The 24,753-nt window shown below is 39.7% G+C and overlaps 1 protein-coding gene across 1 annotated transcript in view; it reads left to right on the top strand.

Moving 5' to 3' along the window:
- Positions 1-24,753, top strand: part of GRM1 (glutamate metabotropic receptor 1) — a 264,393-nt gene that overhangs the window by 181,823 nt on the left and 57,817 nt on the right. Inside the window, exon 5 of the mRNA XM_054024486.1 lies at positions 19,153-19,399. Within this exon, the coding sequence (XP_053880461.1) occupies positions 19,153-19,399 (247 nt within the window). The remainder of the gene's footprint in view (positions 1-19,152; positions 19,400-24,753) is intronic.

Genomic DNA, 24,753 nt, shown 5'->3' with positions numbered 1-24,753 from the left:
ACTCATCAGATAAAACATATGCCGCTATTACCTTTGTAAGCAGCATAGACATGCAGATATGTTAATATTATATCATGGAACACCAAGTAGTATAGCTGGGTACTGGGTCAATTTTTGTATTTATAACTTCCATGATGGGTTTTAACACTTAAAATATCAATGTATGGACTAAAATAATGTGCACTATCTAGGTAGCTCCACCACATTCAGCCTCCTCGGTTACAGAATTGAACCGCCAGAGCCATAATCTATGCTCTGACATTCAGTAGGCATATACCTGACCGTACCTCAGTCTGAATTCAGTGAATGCTTTGAAACCCTATAAATCCAGTGGTTGGGACAAGAAGTGCACAAAAATAAAATGTATTGATTTTGGTTTTGTACGTAAGGCTTGTGGGCAGGCTATGCAACAGAGTAGTCAACCTAGCTATATCCCTTTTCACTAAATCAGTAAGGAAACCAGGTGACATAATCCAGGTAACTGATCTGAAGAGAAGGCTGATACAAGTGCCTTTACTCAGACTCTTACTTAGTCCGTTTTTCTTCCGTTGGATTGTGTTTTCCCCTTTTTATCCGACTCTTCTCTAATCTGATACTGAGATTGCCAGTTTTCAAGCTGTCATTAGCCCTTCAATCTAGGAGCAAAGGATGTCTGTAAGTTACTACCACAACAAGAAGAAGAAAGATCAAATCTAGCTTCAGAACAGAGAGCCCTTTATGCACATAACATGTATCAGAAGGGTTTACTGAACAGGGACTCCACTACCACCTCAGCACACACCAGGACTTGTGAAAGGGAGTAAGGCTGTACTACACCGTTTCTGCACTCCCATAGCCAGATAAGGGACTTTCACCGCATGTTTACATGCTGTAGCGCCATACAGGGACCATAGTGGAAGGGAGAATCCATCCCCAAGTATCCAGATACTTTCATTAGCAACTCTAGCCACTAGGCACCTGGGTCCAACTCTGCCTGTGGAACCTGTGGTAGTTCCTGTTGGTGTCAGGGACATGTGGGAAGCTTGGAGCCAGCCGGGAGAGATAAGGTGGGGAGAGGGAGTGCTCGCCTGGGAGGGAGCACAGCCAGAATCCTTGTCCTGTTCTGCCCGGTGGGTTCTCTGGTCAGAACCTGCAGCAGGCTCCTCTCAACACCAGGGACTGGCAGAAGCCTTGAGCGAATGGTGAGGGATAAGGATTTTAGGTAGAGCGGGAGGGAGGGGGAAGTCGGGCTGGATGTGGGGCACAGAGGAAGGGGAGGGGGAGCAGGGCTGGATGTCATGTAGTAGACCTATTAAATTGGGGGGCTACATCCAGCTCTGTCAAAAATTGGCTATGAGGGTGGGTGGTGCCTCCACATGGCCAGCTTGCCCTCTTAGATTTGAGGTGGCTCTAGCCATTCCCTCCAGCATGATATTTTCTGGGTCAGGCTGCTCAGGCAGTGGCTTCCAACTGGCCATCTTGCCCACTCAGTGCTGAAGCAGCTCCAGCTGCCCTTACACCCCTGCAACTGAAGGGTGTCTCCAATACCAGCTGCCTGGTGACACTACTGGCCTGTGCCGTCAGTCCCTGGTAGTTGATCAATATCATAAAGACAAAGGGCAAAATCAACCCTGCCAGGAAGCAAACCTGTGGTTTCAGGAAGTCTATGTCACAGGCAGGGCATGGGTAGATAGGCCAAGTGGGTAAAGCCGCAGTCAGCCCTAGTGTATAGCGCTGGAGCCAAGGGGCAGAGCTGGGGTTAGAAGTCAGGAACCAAAACAACAGAGAAGCCACCTGGGGATCCGCCTAATTGCACAGACAACATCTTGGTGCCCTCTCCATTGCCTAAGTAGTGCTTCTGGATCCGGGAGCACAGTCACTCAGACCCTCTGTGGGCAGCCCAGACTATGATGCTTGGTCTTACAAGGCTCACAACTCATAGATCAGTGATCTGCCAGAGCTGTTGGGTGATAATATGGATGCAGCAGATCCTCAGGGACTGGCAGCCCTAGGTTCTAGAGCTGTGAGTCCTCGCAGCCTAGTTATTCCAGACCTAAGGTTTCACGTGCTATAGTATTATCATCTGTGAAATAAGGTGGAACAAATGCTATAATATTGTTTTTCCTTCTTGGTGGGAGTGAGGCACTCCAATATAAATGTTTCTTAGACTTTGGGAAGTAAATGTTAGTGATATCTGAGGAACTCTACATACTTAATAACACTTCAGAGAGCTGAATACTTGATTTGCTAATTTCTAGCAATCCATTCAAGCAGAAAGAGCTCACGTAAGGGTATTCTGCAGAGATGAAGGTGTTTCTGCTGGTGGGTAGAATATATATTACTCACCAGGCTGAGGGTAATTAACAAAATATATATATTTTTTTACGTTGGATCTCTTTTAAATATCAAGGGTACAGGTGAGGAGAAGGGGGTTTGGTTTTTTAAATGACTGTTAAATGGAGAGAATAATAGTAATAGTGGCAATGGGAAACAAACTGTAGTGAAGGTAATTATGTATCTTTTCTTGTTCTTATGATTTATAACTTAATTAAACCAATATTAGCCTATATTAAATGTAATTGTATTTCATTCCTGACTGTTCTTCAGGCTTTTTTACAGAATCAAATAAATTTAATGTGGAAAAAGACCAATTAGGCTATCTAGTCCTTCCCTTGCCAATATCAGATTGTTCTCTGCTTTGTCCAATTTTTAAATGAGGCTTCCATCACTTTCTTCTTTAGTCCTTAGGATTGCCTGACCACACACTGATAATTATGAACTAATATTCAAATGTTTTGTGATATAAACCAATGGGTTGAGATAAGACTATTTAATTCCTTGCACTCAGGATTCATAAGCAAGATTGAAACACAGCTCTCCAGAGAGGCTACACTAATGAAATAACTTATTTTACTATTCTCTTTCTATTCTATTTCCCACTGCTGTGATGACCTTCATTAAGCATCTGAAGTACTGCATTTTGTGAAGTATTTAAAATATAACACAACCAGACCATTTTTGACTTGTGTGTTCAACCCAGCAATCTCATATTGCATGATCACTGTGTTAACTTCATTACCATTGATACTGAGACCAACATTTTCCAACATGGATGTCTAAAATTAGGTTCCTAAATCCATGTTTAGGGACCTAAATAAAAGTGCCCTGATTTTCAGAGTTGCTGAATCTCCCAGAACTCCCACTGAGGTCAATGGGATCTGCAGCAGTTTACTTATTAATCAAGCCACCTAATTAGGTACCTAAATATGGATTTGGGTTCCTAATTTAGGCACCCAAGTTTGAAAATGTTGCCCTACATTTTGAAAGCTACAGCATGGTTACTGAGTCCTCTCCCCTTCAAATAAAACCTCAAATGTAATGTGAAAAGCATGACATTAGTTTAATCAGTTCTAATTCAGTCTGTTTCTGGTTGATTTGTATATTATCACTGTGTTTTGTAGTAACACTTCTATCTGTATCTGGTATATATTGTTACTAATGTATAGTCATAATTAAAGCTGGGCAGATAGTGTAAAAATTGGCAGGCATTTATTTTATTTTTAAATGATTTCAGTTTAACTATGTTGATGCAGTTAACAAGGCAATCTGTCCCCTTTAAGGGTCTGTGGTCTGCCAGCCTTGTATCCAAGGCTTGGTCCATTTAAGAACAGTTGTTCTGAGTCTTTTAGTACCCTCGAAGGATCACAGGACCAAGCGCCATGTGACTGATTATATGAGCAAGGCAAGAAATACAAAGGTCAGGTCTGGAGTCAAGGATGGAGATGGGAAAGACCTGGTGTGGGTCTCATCACAATGGCTGGGTTCTGGAGTGGAGCCAATGGGACCCCCTGCCCAGAGGGAGTAGGGCAGGATCCCATAAAGTGTCTGGTGGAGTAAAACCAATGGGGGACTTGTGAGAGGCACAGGAAAAGCACGATAGTCCAGAGAGTCTCCATATGGAGGTCTGTTACCATAAGAAGCCCTCACACCAGGACTAGCTATGGAGTCCTGGGTAAGAGGCCAAATGAACTGGGGAAACCAAGATACAAGGGTGTCTTGGAAAGGTTAAAAGGACGTGGGTAATCCTGCTGTAAGAGTGAAGAATTGACTACATTTATGTCTAATAAACAGCCCCAAGAAAGGGAAACATGAACTACAACACATGGAGTGAGAGTTAATTGGAGAGTCACAGGGGAAACTGAGGCTGAAGTGACGGTGGTTCCATAGTGTGCTGACTATAGCCACCAACAACCCCATTTGTGTTCTTTTTTGTGAATCTTCTAGTAAAATTGCTTCATTAACACCAATACTTCTGAAAAGTGATTGTGAAGCTCGACTAGCCAAATTTTTGTCAAAAGTGAATTTTAAATCAGAAAACTAAATAATAATTGTGACCGAATGCCCCGATGTAGTCACACCCTATACACTATTGTAATAAAATGACACAACTCCTCACTGGTCCAGATTGCACCCCAGAATGTCATCATAATGTGGATTTCAAATATTACATTCCAATTTCAAAATGTATGTTCTTGCTGATTAGGTTTAAAAGTTATCCAGGTAGGGAACAGAGAAAACATCAGATGACATGATATTGCTGAACAGAGGATGAACTGCACATTTCAAATTCAAATATGTACTGATTAGTAATGATCTGAAGATCAAGAATTATTTGCTGAAAAAATTAAGTAATAATTTCAAATAATGAATAGCACACTTCCAATCTTTGCAGACTGTTTTGCACACAGAGCAATTTATAAGAAAAATGAGTCAATTATTTGTCCCATTCTAGTGTTAATAATTTTTATTTGTCTCTGTGGAAGGGACTGGATTCAGTTTGGTTTGTCTTCTGTGCCACCTGTTTCTAGAATACATGTCATCTAATGTTTATTAGCTAGTCTTAGCTTTCCCAGTTGCTTAAATTACTATAACAAATTTCTAACCATAAACGTTTGCCATTTTGATGGATTCCCCAAGATTAGAGTTGGTAGTGGATTTTTGCTGCTTTCTGATTTTGTTTCTGCCATTTGATTTGAATATATCCATTAATTACAACTGGATATTTGACCTGAGGTAACAGGCCATGGGCATTTGGTATTAGCTTCTTAAACAATCCCATCCATTTTCCAATGGGTAATCACAATATTTCATCTTCTGTGTTTCAATAAGCCAGCAGGAAGCAGGTTCTTAACTATCTACACAGCTTCCTCAGCTAGTTTATAAGATACAAGATAGTGTGGTCTGAAATTATTTGCCCCAGGTTTTCAGCAAACACAATTGGCTTGTGCATCATTACAGTTGCATTTACATTGGTACTAATCACTCATGGGTGCAACTGTGAACATGTTGGCAAATATATATAAACTGACATTTCTTTGCAAACTGCTGGGACATGCTACTAGTTTATGGTGGACTGTTGTTTATAAGTTTGTCTCAGATGCCAGGACATGGAAATTGATTTTCTCCAAATAATGACCATCTCTCTTCTGTTGTTTTCTAATCAATTAATCTCAAAGTATAGCAATTAGAACAGTCAGCCAGAATTGGGTAATCAATAAGCCTTAAAAGTTAAAAAATCACATCCTACCCTTGCCAAATTTGTTCTGGAATGTTGTACAGGTGTTTGGTGTTCTGTGACTCACATTTGTCACATCTATCACTCTTTGAGACTATATCTGTGGTGCCTGTATTCATACTTCGCAAAAAATAGTATGTCTTTGTTTGGTCTTTTCTATGCCAAGATGCAAACTGTATGTCTAATATTTCTACCAATACTTATGTTTGTTTGTTTTTTTAATGTATTGCAGTTATTTTATCATGATTGCTTCATTTTGATGCTAGACACTTTTGAAGTTATGAGTAATCTTCCTTCCAGCCTTGTAAAACATATAATTGTGGATCTGTAAGACCAGGGGTCTGCGGAGGAATTTAAATTTGACTGCTTTTTGGGAGGCATGTGAAACAAACACATATTATGTGCATTAAACCATATCAACACACGCACATACACCATATGCATAGAAATAAACAGCAGTACACTCACCATTTCAACGAAATCACACTGGAAGGAATTATAAATGTGTAGGGCCAATTTCCATAACTTATATATGGGCCTGTAATGAGGTGACATGGAGCTGCATCTCCCGAAAGGTGGTTTGGGAGAGGATTGTGCTGGAGGAGACATAATCCCTCCTGGAGCTCCCTGACATGGAGGAGCCAGTCTCTGGATGGTGCATTATACTCCCCTTTCTGAGCCCTAATCAGCCATGCTGGCCAGTTCAGGGGGGAGGGGCAGGAACCTGGCCACACGTCCCTCTCAACTCCATTTGTAGTGAATTGCACCCTTGGGGGATTGCAGTGGTGCATGGGATTTTCATAGGTGGAGACATCAAGGAAAGGATCATTGTGCCCTCCTGCAGAGGCACAGGGCACAGTCTCACTGCATCTGATTAATTAGTGAGTCAACAGCTTCTGACACCAATTCCCCTCATGGATGTTTCAGCTTTACTTGTGGCACTGTTGTACTGTGTATGCAAGTCTAATTTTGCAGAACCTTTGCCACTAAGCTCTTAAATCCATAACGTGCTCCATCATTGGAAATTTTTAAATCAAGATTGAATTAGAGCATGTCTTTCCCGAATTAATTCCTCTTTGGATGTTTTTCTGAAAGTCCCATTGCCAGTGTTACAGACTTCAAATCGATGCTTACATAACGTGATATGGGGGATTGAGAGAGTACATTTAAATATTTTTTTCACTGCTTCTGTGATCCAGTGAGAGAGAACTCTGCTTGCACTTAAATCTGTTTTTCCTCCCTTTGATAACTAAAGGATAATGTGGAGATCCTGAAAGAACCTGCCAAAGGTTTTTGAGGACAGTTTTGGTGCCCAGCTGTGTAAGTTTGTCTAAAATGGATATCAAGCTCATTACTTTTAGGCATCAGTCATCTGTTGCAAATGTATACAGATGAAGCAAATATGGTATTTCCTGAAGGTTAAGTACATATTTTTGGTAAGAGTCAGAGTTACACTCTGATCTGCTTTAAACACTGAATTTATCATCGAGGAGAAGAGAGAAAGTGTAGTTAAGAAGTAAAAAACCCCTAAATTCAAGCAACTGAATCCAGGAAATAGAAGAGCTATTAGGTATTCATTCAACTTTCTAGTAAAAATAATATATACTCTAGCATGTATAAATATCTTAGGTAACTTCTATTTGAGGAGGTTTAATTAAAAGACCTGCATGTGAATTGCTTCCTGTTTTCTTTGAAGCTTAGTTTTAAAAAAAAGACAGTATTATAATTGTGGTTAAATGGCAACATTTCCCAATAGTTACTATACAGTTATGTGAGAGTACCTAATTTTTCTTCATACTTAGAATAGAAAATATCAAGAGTGTCACTACTACTACTTCTTCTCCCCCTTTCCCAGCTAACTGAGATTGGATCAGTCTTTTCCAGGCTCACTCCTCATCCACGCCATCCTCCTTTACACCATCTAATCCACTGTTTTCTTTGGCATCCTCTTGATCTCTGCCCATAAACTCTAGTCTCAAATGCCTCCCTAACAGGATTCACTTCATCTACCCTTCGTATATGCCCATAGCATCTCAGCCTCCTCTCTGCAGCTTCTCTCTAAACCACAGTACACAGGTCTCACTCCTGATGACCTCATTCTACATGTGATCCAGCAATGTCACCCCTCACTGTTCTCAAGCATCTTATTTCAATGGCATCACGTGCCTCTCTTTGGTTGCCCATATCTGTGATCCTTACAGAATTGCTGGTCTTAGCATGGTTTTGCATAGCTGTCCTTTATCTAGTTTAGGCATCCAGTTGTCATAAATCACTCCACTTGTCCTGTGGCAGACTTTCCCCATGCTCAGCAGCTTTACTTGCAGTCCTATATCAATTTCTCCATTTGCAGCTAACCAGTCCCCAAGGTACTTAAATACAGAAATCTGATTTAGGCACTGGTCATCAGTGTGGATAGGAGTATTACTACTGGTTACTATAATTCTGCCATAGCTTTTAAGGGGGAAATAGATCTAACATAATTGCATTAATATAAGAGAGTCTATCAGCTTGGGAAAATAAGAACAATTTGGAATATGGAAATAAAAGTAAGTGAGAGAGCTTTCATTTCCAGACAACTTGCAAATGAAGTCTGCAGCCTTCCCAACTTTATAGCTTCACGAGCACTACAAGATTTCAAAAGTTTAGTATGTTTCATAACTCAGGGCAGCATCTGCAGATTGTAAAATTTTGTCACCCAGAAGAGAGCTGTGTTTACTATGTTCTCGCAAAAAGGACAGACCTCCTTGATGAACTATGGAGAGTGTCGTATTATTTTGTTTAGGTTGGTGATATGCCATGCAGAAGGCCTCCTGCAGGGCTAAAGAAAATATCCCATTTTAAAATAACAGACCCTTTTACAGTTTTGACAGGTAAGGGAGTTTCAACCAATCAAAAAGATAATAAACATGCAATACCAATGACTGGGCTGTTTTATCAATAGTATAGTTTTTTAGATAGTAGCTAAATAACCCATCTTCCCTCCCTTGTTCTCTGACTTCTTTCAGTAATCACATGAACTCACCTCACTCTCTCAGCATGGTCAGTTTGCTCCTCAACCTGCTTACCTGCTGCCCAGGAAATGACATCAAAGTAGGCAGCAGAGGGGTAAACTATTACATCAAGGGACTCTTCTTGTTGCTAGAAGACTACAAGGACAATAAAAAGGACTCACTGTCTGGGATCAGAGCCCAAGCTAATACTAAATATTTATTATCAGTAATATTTTGGACTTAGAGTACATTTCATCTAAGGGTTTGATAGCAGTTTACATTATTTATTAGTAAAACTTCACAACAGCCTGGCAAGGTAGATAAATATTTTTCTTATTTCACAGATGCTAAACTGAGCTATGGAGACTCCAAAGTCACAGAGACAGTTAGTGACTATCAGCAAGAGAGCCTATCAGCCCGGGCTCCCAATCCTCTGCTCTAATCACTAGATGGCAATCCTTTCCTTCCCTTTCTTATTCGGGTAGTTACAGCTAGAGCTGGCTCTTCCATCTAACAGAACAAGCAGTAACTTGGAGAACCAAAATATTAAGAACAGAAAAAGATTTGGTAGTTGAGCATACAACTGCAGGCTGGACGAGATGGACAATTAGTGGTTTGCACAGAGAAGAACCTTTTGTCACAGCAGTCTAATCCTTCTGCAATATTCTGACTATATTTGGGTGATTGACATAATTGCCTCAGAGTAATGACTACCTCTCAGTATACTTTGGACATGAAGATCTAATTGAGGCTTTATTGTTATTGTTAGTAATGAATTGGATGCACTTAAGAATTTAAAAAAGAAATTTGATATGATGAGCATTTGTTGTCAAGAATAATGTACTTTCTCTACATGGAAAACCTATAACATTAATATTTTTATTGGTCTGTTCATAGATTTATCCCTGTTTCATATCTATATATCTTATACTATCTAAAACAGATCAATAAAATATTAATTATTGTAAAGGATTCCCACTGTCATTGCAATATGAATTCTATAGGTACTAGAATACTTCAATACAAGAAATGCACCCTTGCATAAGTGTGTGTGTGTGTGTGTGTGTGTGTATAGATAGATAGATAGATAGATAGGTAAACATGTACTTTATACTAGTGTGCACTTCATGTGTGTGTATGTGTATCTTACATTATATAAAATTGGGATACATCCATGAACAGATTAATATATTTAATAGTGTGAGAGTGGAAGAACCGGTGATACATGTAAAATATATTAGAAGGACTTGATGACTTTTAGGATTAACTGTTAATGAGTATCAGGGGGTAGCTATGTTAGTCTGTAGTCACAAAAACAACAAGGAGTCCGGTGGCACCTTAAAGACTAACAGATTTATTTGGGCATAAGCTTACCCACAAAAGCTTATGCCCAAATAAATCTGTTAGTCTTTAAGGTGCCACCGGACTCCTTGTTGTTTTTGTGGATACAGACTCATTTTGTGGATACAGACTCATTTTGTTAATGAGTACACAGAAAGGAAGGAGTTTTAAGGAATTAGCAACTAAAAAAGAAATGTAGGGTGGCCAACCTTTTCTAATCTATGTGCCTAAAGACAAGATCCGAAATCCATATATAGGCATCCAAATAAAAGAGGCTTGCATCTTTTTCAAAGGTGCAGAATAAACAGAAATCTCATTAAATCAATGGAGAATTCAGGTATCAGTACCTTTCATTATTGAGCAATTTTTATTTAGAGGCCTAAATAATGATTTAGGGGTCTAATGTTAGGCATCAGGTTTAAAAATTTTGGTCAGGGTGACTTTCTAGAGGATTGGCTAAAAGAAATGGTAGAGAAAGAAAAAATATTTTAGCGAGACTTTCCGCCAGTCATTTTTTTCTGATCATATTGTTGCCACACTGTGAGATTAATTTATTACCCATTTATATCAGATCCTCTGTGATGTGTGGGGTTAGTGCTGTGGAGCGTTGCTGCTGCTACAGCGTTAAGGCTCCTAAGTGCTGCCGTTTCTGGAGCTTCAATGTCAGCTGCACTAGCAGAGAATGCTGCTTACCAATTCACCAGACCTCAATCTTAACCATAAAGACATCCTACAGGCTCGGTTTGGTGGCAAAGTTGCTCGGTCAAGTTTATTGCCAACGTAGCACTGTACTAGCACCCCATAAGAGCTACTGGTGCATTAACACAAAGGAGAGCAAAGTTGCCCCTCCTATGACTTCTCCTTTTACACATCAATACAAACAAGTTACATATTACGTTCCAGACGTCGTTAGTCACCATCCTTATCCTTGTACTTGCTCATTCGAACAAAACATCCTTATCCATTATCCTGTCATCCCATCCTTACCTGAGGGATTGGTGTGTTCCTCTTAGGAATTTGTTTACACAATTACCTGTGTGTGTTTTTGTATCATCCTCTCCAGTCAGGAATGTGTTTACTTTGGTGTTGGCTAACACCTAATGTGATGTTATTTTGCCAAGACCAGGCCACTCTGGTTCACAGCCTTTGGTTCAAACTGTTTGCTATGCCTAGGAGTTCAGCAAGGCTTATGGTGTGAAACCTTAAGATATTTGTAGGTTGTTACTTCCCATTATTTTCAGATACATTATGTAGCCAGCACATCACTCTGTGTATCAGATACTCAAGAGGAGCTAGCTGAATAGTACTTGCACAAACCAGTGTAGTAATGGCAGTGCAGTGTTGGACTGTCCAGGAGAGAGCATGAGGAGTCTGCCTCTCAGAGCTCTCCACTAGATGGGGAAACATGCACATTGCTCCACCGCTTCATGGGCTACTGCACTCTTTGGTACATGGTGCAGAGAGGGGGTAGATAACAGAGACCTGGTTCCACTTCACCCCTGTCCCTATGCGGCTTCATACTCCTCTGGGGGAATTAGGAGGGAGCTGTCCCAGAACCCTTGTCAGCACAGGAGCTGGAATTCTGCCATGTCCTTGCATAGGCCAGCGCAGCATGGAAGCCTTCTTGTTGTCTCATTGCACACCATACAAGGAGCTAGCCCTTACTGTGCTTCCAAAATAGTTCCATTTTTTATAGTGTTTATACATAGCCTAATCTCAGACATCCTCATTCAAGTAGCTGAAATGGTTTCTCATTAGGACTGTCAATTAATTGCGGTTAACTCATGCAATTAACTCAAAATTAATCACAATTAAAAAAATGAATCCTAGAATCCCAATTGACATTTATTAAACATTTTGGATGTTTTTCTACATTTTCAAATATATTGATTACAATTACAACACAGAATACAAAGTGTTCAGTGCTCACTTTATATTATTATTTTTCATTACAAATATTTGCACTGTCAAAATGATAAACAAAAGAGATAGTATTTTTCAATTCACAGAATAAAAGTACTAGTGCAATCTCTTTATCATTAAAGTGCAACTTACAAATGTAGATTTTTTTGTTACATATCTGCACTCCAAAACAAAACAATGTAAAACTTTAGGGCCTACAAGTCCACTCAGTCCTACTTCTTGTTCAGCCAATCACTAAGACAAACAAGTTTGTTTACATTTATGGGAGATAATGCTGTTGGCTTTTTATTTACAATGTCACCTGAAAGTGAGAACAGGCGCTCGCATGGCACTTTTGTAGCCAGCATTGCAAGGTATTTATGTGCCAGATATGCTAAACATTCATATGTCCTTCATGCTTCAGTAACCATTCAAGAGGACATACTTCCATGCTGATGATGCTCGTTAAAAAAATAATGCATGAATTAAATTTGTGACTCAAATCCTTGGGGAAGAATTGTATGTCTCCTGCTCTGTTTTACACGCATTCTGCCATATATTTCATGTTATAGCAGTCTCGGATGATGACCCAATACATGTTCATTTTAAGAACATTTTCACTGTTTGACAAAACACAAAGAAGATACCAATGTGAGATTTCTAAAGATAACTAACACTCAATCCAAGGTTTAAGAATCGAAGTGCCTTCCAAAATCTGAGAGGGATGAGGTGTGGAGAATGAGAAGTCTTAAAAGAGCAACCACCGAAAAAGAAAATCAACTTTCTGCTCACCAAGCATTCTCAAAACTACGATACCCACACAAGGAAATAAAGAAACAAATCAACAGAGCCAGACGTGTACCCAGAAGCCTCCTGCTACAAGACAGGCCCAGAAGAGAAACCAACAGAACTCCACTGGCCATCACCTACAGTCCTCAGCTTAAACCTCTCCAACGCATCATCAGTGATCTACAACCCATCCTGGACAATGATCCCTCACTTTCACAGACCTTGGGAGGCAGGCCAGTCCTCGCCCACAGACAACCTGCCAACCTTAAGCATATTCTCACCAGCAACCACGCACCGCACCATAACAACTCTAACTCAGGAACCAACCCATGCAACAAACCCCGATGCCAACTCTGCCCACATATCTACACCAGCAACACCATCACTGGACCTAACCAGATCAGCTACAACGTCACCGGCTCATTCACCTGCACGTCCACTAATGTTATATATGCCATCATATGCCAGCAATGCCCCTCTGCTATGTACATTGGCCAAACTGGACAGTCACTACGCAAGAGGATAAATGGACACAAGTCAGATATCAGGAATGGCAATATACAAAAACCTGTAGGAGAACACTTCAACCTCCCTGGCCACACAATAGCAGATGTAAAGGTTGCCATCTTACAGCAAAAAAACTTCAGGACCAGACTCCAAAGAGAAACTGCTGAGCTCCAGTTCATTTGCAAATTTGACACCATCAGATCAGGATTAAACAAAGACTGTGAATGGCTATCCAACTACAGAAACAGTTTCTCCTCCCTTGGTGTTCACACCTCAACTGCTAGCAGAGCACCTCACCCTCCCTGATTGAACTAACCTCGTTATCTCCACACTGATATATACCTGCCTCTAGAGATTTCCATTACTTGCATCTGAAGAAGTGAGGTTCTTACCCACGAAAGCTTATGCTCCCAATACTTCTGTTAGTCTCAAAGGTGCCACAGGACCCTCTGTAACTTTCTGCTGGTGGCATCTGACTCAGATGATGAAAACGAACATGCATCGATCTGCACTGCTTTGGATAGTTATCGAGCTGAAAATGTCATCAGCATGGACACGTCCTCTGGAATAATGGTTGAAGCATGAAGGGACATATGAATCTTTAGCGCATCTGGCACATAAATATCTTGTGACACCAGCTACAACACTGCCATGCAAATGCCTGTTCTCACTTTCAGGTGACATTGTAAACAAGAAGCGGGGAGCATTAAATGTAAACAAACTTGTTTGTTTGAGCAATTGGCTGAACAAGAAGTAGGATTGAGTGGACTTATAGACTCTAAAGTTTTACATGGCTTTATTTTTGAATTTAGTTATTTTTTGTACATAAATTTGTACATTTTGTACATAATTTGTAAGTTCAATTTTCATGATAAAGAGATTGCACTACAGTACTTGTATGAGGGGAATTGAAAAATACTATTTTGTGTTTTTACAGTGAAAATATTTGAAATAAAAAATAAATATAAAGTGAGCACTATACACTTTGTATCAGTGGTGGGCAACCTGCGGCCTGCAGGCCACACGTGGCCCATCAAGGTAATGTGCTGGTCACTGCTTCCCGTAACTCTCATTGGCCGGGAACGGCAAACCGCAGCCACTGGGAGCTGCTGGAAGCGCCTGCGGATGGTAAACAAACTGTCTCGTGGCCCACCAGCGGATTACCCTGACAGGGCACGTGTGGCCTGCGGGCTGCAGGTTGCCCACCACTGCTTTGTATTCTGTGTTGTAATTGAAATCAATATATTTTTAAATGTAGAAAACATCCAAAATATTTAAATAATTTTTAATCACTTGACAGGCCCAATTCTGATGGCTAAATTCCTATGTTGTCCATGCACAAGGCATTTCAATCTTGGAAGGGCTACAGACTGGGTAGCAGAGGAGGCATCATTTCCATGGCCCATTCAGGCCCTAGTGCCTCTGCTGATACTGTCAGCAAAGATGCTAATTGCAATAGCAGTTTTTGTAATCTCTGGTAATTGGCCCAAGATCACCAAGGCACTTTGTGTGTCACTGAACAGCCAGCAGATGGTAATGGTTTTTGGTCACTAATGAAATTTGAACTAATAACTACAGCTGGGAAAATAATTTGTAACAATTTATTCAGTACATCTTGACTTTTTTTCCAGATCATAAGTGGTCTATGAACAGATTGTGATTTTTATCAAATGAATGTGGTGGTCAGAATTATTTGCTGACTAATTTCACTTGGGTATGTATTAAGGAGAGACCCATCTAGAAGATATACACAATCCTCCTCTTCCTCCCAAATTCTTTCCTCCCGTGAATCCTCATTGAGGACTGCAAACAAATAATTATTCATGCCCTAAATTCCTATTGTTTGCTGATTGGGCTTTTGCTGTCTTTACCTTAGGTGTTAGATTATAATTCCCTTCTAGTCATAATTTTAATAGGAGTATAGTTTCTTAGGGTATAGTATAGTATAGTAATTCCAGTTTATAGCAAACATGATTTGCATGGTATCCAATATGCTCCAGGATAAAGCTACTTTCTTACCTACCTCACAGGGATATTGTTAAACTAAATTCATCCTTGTCTGTAAAGTGCTGTTCAAGCATCTGATAGAAGTTACTATGGGCCTGATCAGCAAACATTGAAGTCAAAAGAAAGATTCCCACTGACTTTAAGAAAGTTGGATCAGGCCCTAAATTAAGTGGCCTCTCTCTTCCTCCTCTCACTATATAAATTCTATTATTTGCATAGTGGTTCCTGTGCCCATTGTGTGCAAACAGAACATTTTTTTTATCTTGAAGAAAAAGGATTGGCAAAAGCAACAAACAAAACCCAGGACTGTGATTAAAAAAACCCACTCAAAGTAGCACTGAAGCAACTTAAAAGAAGATCAACACTACTAGAAATAGCATGAAGAAGAAATTTTAGGACACTTTAATCCTTCAAAGTCATTCTAAAGATAATGACCTAATTAAAGTGTTTTCAATTAATCCAGGACTCACATGGTTTACAGGAATCTAAATCACAATTCTTTGCTTACAAAGGTGAAAGCTAAAGCTTCTTAAAAAAATAACAAAAACACCTCCTTTTTTAATGTTGATTCAGACACTTTCAAGTGTTCAAATTAGCTAGTGTGCACTAATGATCTTTTGTCACAGGGTGAAGAGGGAAAGGTGAAGTCCACATGTCACACAATCAAATGATCACTAGTTTTTCTGAGAAAGTGTTTCTGCTTATTAAATGTTGATATACAGGTGCAGGTAAAAATGACAACTTTAAAACAACATGAATAGAATGTTTTATCTGTTTCATGAAAACACTGTGATTAAAAAGCTGCTTGCTAAAGATTTAAAAGAGGATAAATTAACATCTGAGTTTTATCTCTAGCACAAAGAGATGAACAAAATCGCTTGTCCTCAATTTGTTTAAAAAAACATTTTCTGTGAGTAGTTGTCTGTGCCATAGATTTTTCACAAACTCAAATGCATAATGTACATGAAATTTATAACGAAGAAATAGGATTAGACAGACAGGTGGCTTCACACAGAAATCAAGTAGGTTTTTGGGAGCTATCCCCTTTTGTCCATAAGACTGATTAGTGGGTTATTAATTACAATACTAGGTCTTCAGATGTTTTCAGTTAAAATACAATTATTTCCATAAATGAAAACCAGGGGAGGCAATAGATTCCCCAGAGTTAAAGCTCCAAGCAGAGCACCAGTGTAAAACTTATTTTGACCCCTTTGTTAGTCAAAAACAAACAAGCCGTCCTTATATTCTCCAATGTTACAGTTAAATCTCATTGGTAAATAGCATTAATTCTGAAAGTCATGAGAAAATTGAGCACATACTTTTCCAGATTAAAAGTCTTTAAAAAAGACTCTTTTAAAATGTTTGCAAGTCGTCTCATGTTTGAGTGTCTCCCTCTATCATCCTGACCAAATACTTTATCTCAGAAAATTTGAAACACATAGATTTTGACATTGGCTCCTGCAAGAAGCAGTCTTCTAGAGCAGGGATAGAAAAAGTTCGTTACATTATTTCTCTTCTCCCTCAGTTTCACCAGACCTCCCAACAGTCCTAGGTTTCACAGGACTGTCCTGCTTTCACTCCCCCAAACCACTTCTCCGGGTTGCAGGGCAGTTTGTCTCAGGCCCCCCCATTTGTGAGGGCTCCCCCAAATGAAGTGGCATTGCAACCTGGTGCACAGGGTCATAGAGCAACTCAAGTTTGGACCAACTGTCCCTCTGTGTCTGTCTAAGGAGGCATGGATGGAGCAAATTTGACTGGTGTTATGAAATGGCGCTGTGTCCTGCTTTAGCCACTTGAAATGTTCGGAGTTATTGTTTAACTGATGAAAAAGAGAGGAAGCTCAGGATGATGCCGCATTTGGGCAGGAACCACTGTGCAGCTAAACAGGCTTGAAGCTCTACTCCGATATTCCCTGGGCCATTTTGCTCCCCCTTCTGCATCTCCACTCTGAGAGCTACTTGAGAGGTCTAAACTGGGTCTCAGGGAACTGCAGTGTTGAGCCTCACTCCCTTAAAGCTTTCTTACTAAGAGGGATGAAGGCAATACTCATCTTGTGCTAATAGAAAAGGAAGGTAAAGTGGCATTTGTATGGTGCTTCTGTTCCAATGTGCTAATCCACAGACAAGGCACATTTAAATACAATTGATATTGTTGCCTGCTGAGTAGAAATATAATCAAACCCTTCACTGGAGTTGGATGTGATAATTTTCTAGCTCATGTGATACTTCTTGCATGCGGTACATGTTCTAATGTATCTGCACTGACCTGAAATATATATTATAATTTCACAGGGTATAAGATATGTAGGTTTTCTATGTGCTTACTTGTAAAGTTTCTATTCTCACTATGTTTCTGGTGATGTCATTGTGTTGGCCGTGTGCTGTTTGAATGGAAACTGTGTCGCTGCTGCTATGTGGAAACTAGAAGAAATGTTGCATCTCTGAAATATATCCCTGGCTGCAGCTGCAGGTGGTTGGTGCTCGTAATAATGGTGAAATCCACTGCAGCATGAGAAACACATGACTTGCTTCCAGCACTTTGTGACCTTTACAACACGATTTTCTTTGCCATACCAACCAGTTATTGCATGGCTCATTCTTGTACTTGGGAATCAGAATACTGCAGAATAGCTATTGAAATTAGACACTCTTACCAATATAAATGGGACCCTTACACTAAGGGAGGCCCATGCCCAAGGAAACCCAGGTATTTCTGTCTTTGAAATATCATTCTGACATGTCACCAGGTAACATGTCTGAGCTGTGGTGGTGAGGGAGGGAAGTGGGGTGAATGCCTGCCTTATCAGAGCACCTTCCTGGGAGAAATGTAAGGATCAGCTTCATTGTCCACTTTGAAGATTGGACAATGCCTACACTAGGAAAAAAGGTGTACTTTTAACATGTTACAGGTCAAGATAACTCCCTTCCCATGGCTTTACTTGACATGCTAACACACATTACATCTGCCTCATTCACACTAGGATTTTAACACATCAGTTAACACATGGTAGCTCTCACATTTTTTTCCCCTAGTGGAGCCAAAGAACTTCCATGGACAAAAAGAAATTGGATGGCAGAGATTAGACATTGGGTAGGGTGGTAGGACATCTACAGGTTAAAACACCTTCCAGTGGGTCAGTATGACTCAGGAGAGTGGGAAAGAGATATGGAGGCTTTCAGTTTTGGCTGATAGCTTTTCAGTAGTTCATGACAGAAAATAGTGGCAATAGTCTACTTCCTGTTGGATAGGTGTTTGCATTACATAAAACACGACCAGGATCAAGACCTTCCTTGATAGAGTCCTGAAAGTCCCAGATCTGAAGGTCACATGTGGGGAAAACTTTCACTGCTATGTTGTCTGTTCTATGGAGAGAGACTTCAATGACTTCATGTCACCTTTTACACTTCAGTCACGGATTAGTGTTTTAAAGTGTTGTATTACTATAAACAATAGTTATCAATTTTTCTGCAGTGAGTATGGGAGTTCTTTTCAGTATCTTTTTTTTTTTTTAAGATTCTGCTGATTTAGGTTTGTTTATTAGACCAGAGCTTTCTGCACAAGTTTGAGATTTTTTTGAAATTTTTTCCTATCCCGAATCAGGCCGAAAAGTCAAAATATCTAAAATTTTCACAAACAATCGAGGAAAAAAATTGGGTGAGATCAATTGAAACATTTAGTTTCAATAATTTAAAAACATTTTTTATTTTTAACTTTTTTAAAATATAAATTAAAATATCAAAACAAGTTGTTTCTAATCAATAAATACTTTTTTCCTCTCAAAGTTTCAACAGTTTCAAAACGTTTTTTTTTTAAATGTCAAATCAGAAGATTTCTTGAAAACAGCCCTTTCTTACAAACAGTCTTGACAAATTCACATTTCAGACAAAAAAAATTTGTTGGAAAATTCCCAACCAGTTTTATTGTTTATGTTTCAAAGGTATTTAAGAGAAATCAGCTAACTAATGTTTTGAAAAATCATGTAAATCTCCTCATTCCATGAGTACCTGCAATTATTTAATTTCTATCTTATGGTAATGTTTGGTTTTTTTCTTATTGTTGTAGGCAATGAGAGTTTAGAAGAAAACTATGTCCAGGACAGTAAAATGGGATTTGTCATCAATGCTATATATGCTATGGCACATGGCCTTCAAAATATGCATCATTCCCTTTGCCCAGGACATGTTGGGCTGTGTGATGCCATGACGCCCATCGATGGCAGCAAACTCTTGGAATTCCTCATAAAGTCTTCGTTCATTGGCGTTTCAGGAGAGGAAATTTGGTTTGATGAAAAGGGAGATGCCCCTGGAAGGTAAGGAGCTAATTCATGTCAGTGAATTAAAGCAAAGAATTATGTTGCTACAGCTAGCAAAACTAGAGCATGCAGAAACTGTCAGAAATTGGGGTATATGGGTGAACTTAGTCTTGTCAGTGGGTGACAGTAATTCCAGATACTGGATGATCTATTGATAGCTACAGCTTGTAATGGGAATGGAGTTACAGTAGGATGTGTAACCCTTTCTAGTGTTTCTGGAGAGAGGAAGCCACCTATCTTACAGAACTTCTGAGTTTGAGTTACCATTGGGGTTTCAGCCTCAAAGCTTTTCTGAGTAATTATAGGATGATTCAGTTGCATGACTTGTACTGAAGTGTTTCAGCTCAGTGAGTTTGAGCCTGAGTCTTCTCTCACTCACACCAGTGTCTATCAGAAGCTACTTCGTTTAAGTCAGTAGAGTAACACAGGTGTTAAGCTGATGTGAATGGGAGGAGACTAAAGCTCTGAGTATGTTTTGATCAATGGAGTCAAAGAACTGGCATTGAACAAAGAAAGCGCCTTGAATAAATGAGACTTCACAGTTTGGCAGATAGCTTCAGAGAATGTCTGCAAGAGCCAATGTCATCATCAAATGTCTTTTAAAAAGTTCTTGCTTCTCTTATTAACACCTTAGGTTATTAAAACTGATATTTTATTTTTCACCTTTTGTTCTTTGTGCTACTTGGTATATTTAACTCTGCTTGAACAATCAAAAGAGATTGGTCAGTTACTCCCCACCACAGCCCACCCCATCACCTCATTCATCAGCCCTATGTTGTGTGTTTTGTCTGGATTTCTTCAGCCAAAGAGATCTGTAGACTAAGCCAGAGTTTAAGAGCTAGGGGCCAGTATGTAAGGCAATTGCTGGACAAATACAGCTACCCCTTAAGACCATTTAGAAACTTAAATTGATGCATAATGCAGCTGTCAGTCTATTCCGTAATTCTTCATACAGTTTCTATTGGTAGGACAGGTTTAGAATTTGGATGGATTGGATCAGAGTGGGTTTTCTTTTGCTGCTAACTTATATTTTAACGGTTGGATTGATGAGTATGGACAAGAATATTTTTTGATTTTATCCTTAGTTTTCCATATATTTCATACTTGTACCAGTGTATATTGCTCACAGGATAGGCAATTTAGATCAATAAATAAAAAGTATCAGACATTTGGATACATCCAGGAATTTAGGCCTATGCAAATTTGCACACTCGGTGCATACCTGACTTTGAAAATATGTCCCAGTGTTCTACAGTACAGAGGAAAAGTCCTTGACTGGTGTAGATGAATGTACAGTAGCATTTCATCAATGCCAACGTGTCTCCATACCTTAATGAAATATAAAGCTCCATTCTGTATTCGACACTTTGTCAATTAAATAAAGCAAAGAGCACTGGAACAGAACAGACTGCCTTTTCTGTGACCTTTTGTTTTACAGGGATAGATGAGGAGACTGTGTCCCTGGGGAAAAAATGAGATTTTAATATTTCCACAAATATGGGAACCATTCTCAGACTGCGTTGGAGTAACGTTTTAAAGTTTAATCATTTTATTTATTTATATAACAAGAGAAAACAAACAATATTTACTATTATGTTAGCAAATATACAGTGGTTGAATTTCCCAGCACATTATCAACTGAGCTCAAAGTAACATCTTAAGCTGTAAAACCCCCAACTTGCGAGCGGCCCACCCAAATCAAGTGAGCTGTCAGTGTATTTCTGGTCAGTCAAGTAAAAGGCTTTTCAGCTTTAATTTGCAGTATTGTTGTGTAAATAAATAAATCAACCCCTACAAGACTGAAAAGAACAAGGTTCCTATCTTGAACACTAACATTTATACTATATTTTATTTACAAAATCCTTTAGCTCTTGATGCTTGTAAGCCATCACTGACTGTAACTGTAGATGGAGATGATCGCATCGTTAATAGTTAAGGTTGCCTAATGCTTTCTATTTTCTTATAACTCTGTCCAACTTTATCCACTTGTCTGAAATTTTCCTAGACATATTTTCTGCCTCAGACTGAATATATTTTTTAAATGGTTTAATGAAAAAGTTTGGGCTGTTTCTGACAATGAGCATAGAGAAAAACAGGTTCAACTATTCCTCTTCTCTGTATCCCGCCGCCTCTGTCTTTGAAGAGCTCTCATGCTTCCCTGCTTGGTGGCAAATGTTTGAGATCTATCTGACCGGATAGTGGGAGAGTCAGGGAATGCCTTTTGCTGTCTCCATGGAAAACCACCCAGACTTGGTCAAGATAAAAGCCTCACTTGGATTTGCTCAGTAGAGATTATTGGGGATTTACTGGTAAAATCTCTGAATATTTCATCTGCAGTTAGTATGTGCCATGAGCCTTCGAAATGGTAGTCAAAAGCTAGGGCTCTAGAATGGGAAACGGTAGAGGAGTGGCAAGAATGCAGCAGCCCCTCCCCCCTCCTCTCACACCATCTCCCCTTTGACTCAAGGAATGGTGTGCCGGATTGGGAGCCAGGAAAATAATGGGTTCTAGTCTTAGCATTTCTTAACACCTGACTTTGCAGCCTTAAGATTGTTTTAACATAGCTTATTGCATGTAATATATTATAATGGGTATAATTAGTGCTGCCATATTTAAGGATGAGATCCAACTTCCTTAATTGCCCCCATTTTTCAATGGCTCACAGCTTTCTCAAACAAATTCCTTTTTGGCTGAAAATTTCTCTGCTTTGTCGCAGCTGGTGGAGATTTTTTTAAAACAAGTTTGCGACAAACATTGATACTGCATGTGTGAGTGGAGGGAAACAACTCAACAATGCCCCAAACCTCATTTCCATGTATTCAGAGCAGAACTTTAAAAAAAAAAAAAAGAAAGAAAGAAAAGAAGAAGAAATAAACTTCCTATCCAATTATCTGTTCACTCAGCTTGTCTGGTAGATCTCATTATGATTTAAAACTTCAAGCTCAGTCTTAAAGCTGCAAGCACTGCTAAAACTTTCCACATGTAAGATTTTGTAAGAGATTTCAGTTTGCATACTGTATACATTGCCAGCTGGCTAATAATGATATGAAGGAGGACACTTAGAAACATAAGCACAAGAGGTAAAGTTAAGATGAAACTTAAAAAAAAACACATTACGTGGCATAAACTAGCATTAATGCAACATCAGTCAAGACTTAGCAAATGCTGAGTTAAGATTTAAAGGCAAACCACCTATATAGACTCAAAGTTCTATGAAGGCAATGCTAGCCTTTAATAATCTTCTGTCCCCCTCCCACAGATTCACGTTCCAGTACGGAGTACATGATTATACATCTGTCTAATTCGAGGTCATAAAAGGAAACAAATAGGTTCTGCTCTCTAGCAGGAGATAACTACTAATGCTCATTTATACTTCTCTATATCACATCTACATTATAATGGACCCTGAGGATACTGCTTCATGCAGTACTGCACAATTTATACGCAAAGCTATCGAACAGCAGAATTCGTTCCTTTTTCATATTCTCCCTTTATAAGAACAGGGAAGTGGGGAGGAATTGCCTCCTGATTACCTTGAAATGGGTACCTTTTCTAGACTCCTTTTTAATTAGCAACCAAAGCTCTCATCCTGCAGCAACACAGATGGACCTCTGTACATTTACAGAGCTGTTCTGAAGTGAGTAGCACCCCGTATATGATCTGCCCACTATGACAGGCATTCCCAGGGTGAAACCTGGAACTGGGGTACTGCTGAGCCCTCTGTCTCACCAGCCTGGGCTCCCACTCACACTGTGATACTGTGACGAGCTGCAGTCCCCTCCAGGTCCTGCACTCACACAAACATTCACAGGCAGGAACACCCCCAGCTAAGTTACATAAATGCTCTTGCCAGACACTCATGAACCAACAATAGAGAGGCTCCAGCCAATTCCCCACTGCTCCCTAGCCTTGAACCCCTGAACTATACCATCCTGCCCTGGTCAAAAGCCTGACCAATATAAGTTTATTATCCAATCCACTACTTCTACAAAGGAAAGTGGATCTGCACCTGCTTTTGTTAACTGAGCTAAGATTTTCCAAGCACTTCACTCAAACCACACTGTTTTTAGGTAAAATATATAAAACAGATATATTAACTACAGCAAGACAGATTTTGAGTGATTATAAGTAATAAGTGTATAAATCAAAGTAGATTACCTAAGAAATATGGGAGCATCAGGGTGTTGCTTTGGGGGACAGAGTGTGTCACTCACATGGAGCTCCACTGAAGTCAGTGGAGCTCAGTATTGGCAAATGGGTCTGCCCACGCAAATGTAGTTGCAGGATTGGGTCCTACATAAGCACTGTTATAATGGATCCAGCTTCTCTGAAAAGTCTCTAGAAAAGACCATACACTCCCCTCCCCCCCCCCCCATGCAAAGCAAGAAGATAATGAGAGGCAGGCAGATAGAGGTTCAAGAGGTTCGTGCACATGGAACTGCAAAGGTATCTGAAATTTTTTAAATCAGCAAACAAGATTTTATTTATTTGAACCTCTGAGGGGAAAAGAAAAAGATTTGGGTGTGATGAGCCCTTTACCCAGAACCAGCCACCTATTCCAGACTGTTACTCAGGGCACAGACCCCTATGTGCCCTTCGTTTCCCAGCCTATATACATTAGTAACACTTCAGAATCAAACATTCTCACCTCAATATAATTGTAAAGATTCAATCTGAGAGAACTGAAACAACCACACAGAAAACTAAGGCAGGGACCCTCAGCCTTAGAAAGCAGAACATATTTCTCAATTTACAGTCCAAATCACAAGTTCCAGTTGCAGCCTTTTCTCACCCTCCCTCTCCGCCCCCCGCTTAGATCAAAACACTCCCCCGCCTGCCACCCACAGTTATCTGCTTCCCCATCTCTCAAGAACCAGCCTGTCTGTCTATCCTCACTTGTGGTTCCTCCTCCTTGTGCTGCTCTCCTCTGTTCATTCCATCACTCCTGCTTATTTTCCCCCATGAAATTACGGTGGTTAATCATCACTTTGCACAAACTACAGGCAGGGAGAGAAAGCAGGAGCAAAACAATTAGCAATAAAAGACCTTCACACATCAGTCCCAGCACACAGGGATGACAGGGTGTGATGATGGAGGGTGAAGACAGGTAGCTGAGTGTTTACAGAAGCTGCGTTATTCCTTTATATCAGCCTTGGGAAATTCTGTTCTACTTGCCTTGGGTGGAAAAGTAGATTTTTGGGTCTGGACTGATACATTTTCCTGACAATCTTGCAAGGCTGCCTTATGTTAATTGTTAAATCTGGCTTTTTTTGTTTGTTTTGTTTTGTTTTTATAATTTATGTCACTCTTGTTTGTTTAGTTTGAATATATTAATTGGATGATGATTCCAG

This window comes from Malaclemys terrapin, chromosome 3, assembly GCF_027887155.1.
Source record: "Malaclemys terrapin pileata isolate rMalTer1 chromosome 3, rMalTer1.hap1, whole genome shotgun sequence".
Lineage (NCBI taxonomy): Eukaryota > Metazoa > Chordata > Testudines > Emydidae > Malaclemys > Malaclemys terrapin.
Note: the sequence above shows the minus strand (reverse complement) of the source record. Positions and strands in the feature narration are given on the sequence as shown.